General features: G+C 42.1%; 1 protein-coding gene across 1 annotated transcript; it reads right to left on the reverse strand.

Annotated features, from left to right (window-relative positions):
* Positions 1 to 238: 238 nt before the first annotated feature.
* Positions 239 to 1,183, reverse strand: LOC131911028 (olfactory receptor 2B11-like). The gene has a single exon (XM_059263009.1). The coding sequence runs from the start codon at positions 1,181 to 1,183 to the stop codon at positions 239 to 241; it is 945 nt and encodes a 314-aa protein (XP_059118992.1).
* Positions 1,184 to 4,635: the final 3,452 nt, after the last annotated feature.

The raw sequence follows: 4,635 nt of genomic DNA on the forward strand, positions 1-4,635 counted from the left end.
GGGACCCCTTTGGCCAACAACTCATCAAGACGTAACCCACTTCTGGCATTAGAGGTTTGAGGGTGGTTTTGATGTAAACATTTAAGCTGGGTGTGGTGATGCCCACCTGTAAAGCCAACACTCTAGAGGCTCTAACAGGATGATTACAAATTCAAGGTCAGCAATTCCCTGTTTCAGACAAAACAAAATTAAAAGGATGATTCATATTATCGTTGGGCCTTCCCATTCAGAAAAATTTTCAAATCTCCTTAGTTGAAATGGCCTTCCTCAGAAGCCTCCTCATAGCTCCTATGACATCTTTGTTCCTCAGCGTGTAGATGAATGGATTAGCCATGGGAGTGATGACGCAGTAAAACAGAGTCAAGACCTTGATGAGGTCTTGGGAGCCATCCTCTGAGGGTTGCATGTAGATGTAGATACCTGGCCCATAAAATAAAGACACCACCAGCAAGTGTGATGAGCAAGTGTTGAAAGCTTTAAGCCTCCCATCTGCAGAAGGAATTCGAAATACAGTCTGAGCAATGTAACTATAAGACACAAGTATCATGGAGAGGGGACCCATTATCAAGAACGTGGCCACCACTGATAAAGTAATCTCATTGACTGTGGTGTTCCCACAAGACATCTTAATAAGCCCAGGCAGCTCACAGAAGAAGTGGTCCAGCATCTGGTTCCCACACAGGGGCAACTGGATGGTGAGCGTAGACTGTAGTAGTGAATTGGCCAGGCCAGTGAGCCAGGCTGTGCTGGACAGCTGCAGACAGAGCCTGTGGTCCATGATGACAGAGTACCTCAGAGGCTTGCACACAGCCACATAGCGATCTAAGGCCATGATGCCGAGCAGAACACATTCTGTACAGCCTAGCCAATGAAATACATATGCCTGGGCCATGCAGCCTATGTAAGTGATGTTCTTGTTGGGCCCCTGTAGGTTAAACAGCATTTGAGGGACAGTTGTGGTGGTGAAGCAGAGATCCAAAAACGAAAGGTTGGTAAGGAAGAAATACATGGGACTTTGGAGCTGGGAGTCAAGTTGAGAGACCAGAATAATAGCCATGTTTCCCAGCAACGTGAACGTGTAAGAGGTCAGGAGGACAAAGAAGAGAGGAAGATCCAGCCATGGGTATTTGGTAAAGCCCAAAAGAATGAAATCTTCTGGAAAACCTCCACTGATGGGCTTCATTGAATTTTCAAAAGAGAGCAACCTGAAAAAAAATCAAGGAAGAAAAGGATGATTTGGGGGAAAAAAATTACAAGTAGGTAGAAATTCTGAAGACACTAGGAAAAAAAATATACTTTAATGGAGAAAGAGCTGACACATGCCATCCACAAAAACCACAGCAGTGCCAATGAATACAGTAATTTATAGGTAACATTTCAAACATCCGGAAAGCTCTTCCTGGGACAAAGTTGTTTTATATAATGCTTGCTTTCCTCTCCCCACTCCCTTTTTAAAAGAAATTTCTCACTGAGGCATTTAAAATCCCTAAAGAAATCAGGCTTTGGGTGGTGTGGTAGGTGGGAGCTTCTCTCTCCACTTCTTTGTGTTAGGAGAGCAACTTGTCAGTAGAGAACGAAAAGGACAGCTTTTTGTATTGCTTAAACACTTCTTCTGCCTGACGAAAGATGCCAGTGGCAGGTGGACACTGTTGTTTTCCCTGGTACCTCAGAGCTAAGGGAGTGTGTGATTTAGACTTAGCCCACCAGATGCTAGTCCCCGGGATTGAATTTAGTGGAATGATAACACAAAGGAATGAAGAAATGACAGGAACTTCAGGAATTCAGGACAGACAACCTCCTGAGTAGCATCCCCGGTGACATCACCAAAGGACAGACCTGTGTCATCTCTCCTGGGGGACAGTCCTGATTGTGTCTCCCTTCACTTCTTTTCCCATTCTGTGAAGCACTGCTTTTCTAACTGTTCTTCTGCTTAAACCATCAGAATCACCGTCGTCCTGTTTACAGTAAGATCCCTGACCAATAGAGAAAATTGCACCAGAAAACAATTTCAGATCTCTTGTAAGAACCCATGGGGGAGAATCAGAACGAACATCTCAAGGCATCGAGAGCATCATGGTACCCACCACCTGCTTTCCCACGCTAGTCAAGGCAGTACTGCTCTTTTGTCTGATAAAGCTACCTTTCTTGAAATGTAATACCTCTCAGGGGAATGACAAGATGACACAGAAAAAAAAAAAAATACCACAAAAGGTGTAAGATAAAATACAGGGCTGGAGATGCGGCCCAGTGGCACAGCTGTTGCCTAGTGTACGCAAAGCTGTGGGTTCAATTGCCGGTACTACTGCCAAAAAAGGACTATCACAATGAGATGCCACAATACACCTCTTGAGATGGACAAAATTCAGAACACAGACAGCACCAAGTGCTAGAACAGAGACAAGACCAAGTGCTCAGACCCAGAAAAGCACAAATGCCAGCACAGAGACATCACCAAATGCTAAAACATAGGTCAGTCCAAGCGCTTTTCCAGAGACAAGGATGAATGCTGGAACAGACCTCGGGCCGCAGGCATTCCCCTGTGCTGCTGGACAGATGCACAGTGGTGCAGTCACCTAGAAGACAGTTCAGCAGATTCTTCCAGCACTAAACATAAGCTGTCAAACTTAGCCAGAGATTGTGCCCCTTGCTATTCCCCAAATGTGCTGAAAAATGATGCCCACCTGAAAACTGGCACACAACTGTTTAAAACTGCTTTACTCATAACTGCAAATACTTAGAAATAGTTGAAATATCCTTCAGTAGGTGAGTAGATTAATAAACCATGGTATATTTAAATAATAGAACATTATTCAGTACTAAAAAATGAGATTTCAAACCATGAAAAGACACCAGAGAAGGCAATCTGAGAAAGCTATATACTATATATACACGATTCCAACAGACTGTCATTCCAAAAGGGTGACGTCATAGAGACGTTAAAAACATCAGTGACTGCCAGTGGCTGAGGATGTGAGAACCATTGCAACATCAAGGATTTAGGACAGTGAAACCACTCTATAGCCTCTGTGCACATTGCTCTCTGTAATGATGTTATGTACCTTGATAAACTCATCCAAGTGCATGTGATGTACAATGCCAAAGGTGAATTCTAGTGTAAATTCTGAATTTGGGGTGATCCACCAATGTTGGCTCGTTGATTAAGACAAATGATCCTTTGTGGTGGAAGAAAGGGAAAGCTATCACATGTGCAGACGTAAGGGGGTTATGGCAAATCTCCGTACCTTCGCTCAACTTTTTAATCTTAGCCTAAAATGTCCCTAAAATAAAATTTTGAAGAAAAAAATTCTATCGGCCTATCTAGGAAGTTATATGATAAATGAAAGTGAATTAATTCTCCTTGTTGCCTGCTCAACATGTATAAAAGCTCAGTCAGAACCAACTAAAAGACAAGCCCGAGGGAAAACATAATGCATTTGAAAATTAATGTAGAAATTTCCTAGTTTAGGATAGAGATATAGATACCATATGTGGGAATTAATTCTGAGAAATCTTAGCCAAAGAAATTACATGTGACTCTATTGTGACTAGAGAGATGTGTTTCACAGCAGACTGTGACACTGAGCAAAGCTTGAGCAAAAGACCTCAAAGCCCATCCCCACAGTGACACACTTCCTCCAACAAGACCACACCTACTCCGACAAAGCCACACCTCCTAATAGTGCCACTCTCTATGAGATTATGGGGGCCAATTACATTCAAATTACCACAGGAACCTACCTACCTACTTCTTAAACAAAATGGTAATTGTACAGGATAAAAGATGGTTTTAATTATAGCTATAGACTGAACTGAGGATCCACTCTTGTTTGTTTAAAAAAAGATTATTGGTCCAATCAGTATTGCTGGATATCTGGAGGCAGCAGGAAAAAAATTATATCTTTCTCCTTTGAAGGGATGAAAAAAATCTCTAGAAGAGGAAGAGTAATGGAGCTAAGGACAGGGTGTGCTAACTTTGTATTGGTAGCTTTGATAAAACATGACCAGAAGCCAGAAATGACTGTTCTGTGTTAGCTTTGCTCAGTTCTGAGTCCTACGAGGAGCTTGGAGGCACATGAAAAGTTTGTAGAACTCATTAGCAGAGATAGGTGAGAAAAGCTGATGAGCCAGGTGCCTTGGAGGAAGTGAGGGGACAGGGAGCATGTGAGTGCTTTCCAGTTAATCTAAGAAAAGAGTATTTCAGGAGGTGTTGAATTTGATGATTTCATGTTGTGACATGGCATTTAATAGGTTATATCATGTGACTTTAGAAGTGGGCATTAGCAGAGTGTCCTGTGAAATTATCCTTGAAATGCTGACTTGTAACTTGTCTCTTACGAGAAAGAGAGAGAGAGAGAGAGAGAGAGAGAGAGAGAGAGAGAGAGAGAGAGAGAGCTTTCCTTCAAGACTTCACAAGCTAACCACAAAGGCCAGTACTTCATTAAAATGTACACCAAAAAATGAATACAACTGAAATTCTCAAACCACAGAATGTAGTGTTAACATTTAAATTCAAAGACTACATTGGTTGATTATTCCATTATTTATTCACATATTGGCTCATTAAATGAATGTGTCTATTAAGCATAGTTCATCACGTTATTTACTGCAGGACAGAAAACCCAACCAGACCCATCC

Source organism: Peromyscus eremicus, chromosome 5 (genome assembly GCF_949786415.1).
Source record: "Peromyscus eremicus chromosome 5, PerEre_H2_v1, whole genome shotgun sequence".
Classification (NCBI taxonomy): Eukaryota; Metazoa; Chordata; class Mammalia; order Rodentia; family Cricetidae; genus Peromyscus; species Peromyscus eremicus.

Excerpts from the sequence above, each read along its gene's own strand:
- LOC131911028 (XM_059263009.1), bottom strand. The coding sequence starts at position 1,183 with ATGAAGCCCATCAGTGGAGGTTTTCCAGAAGATTTCATTCTTTTGGGC.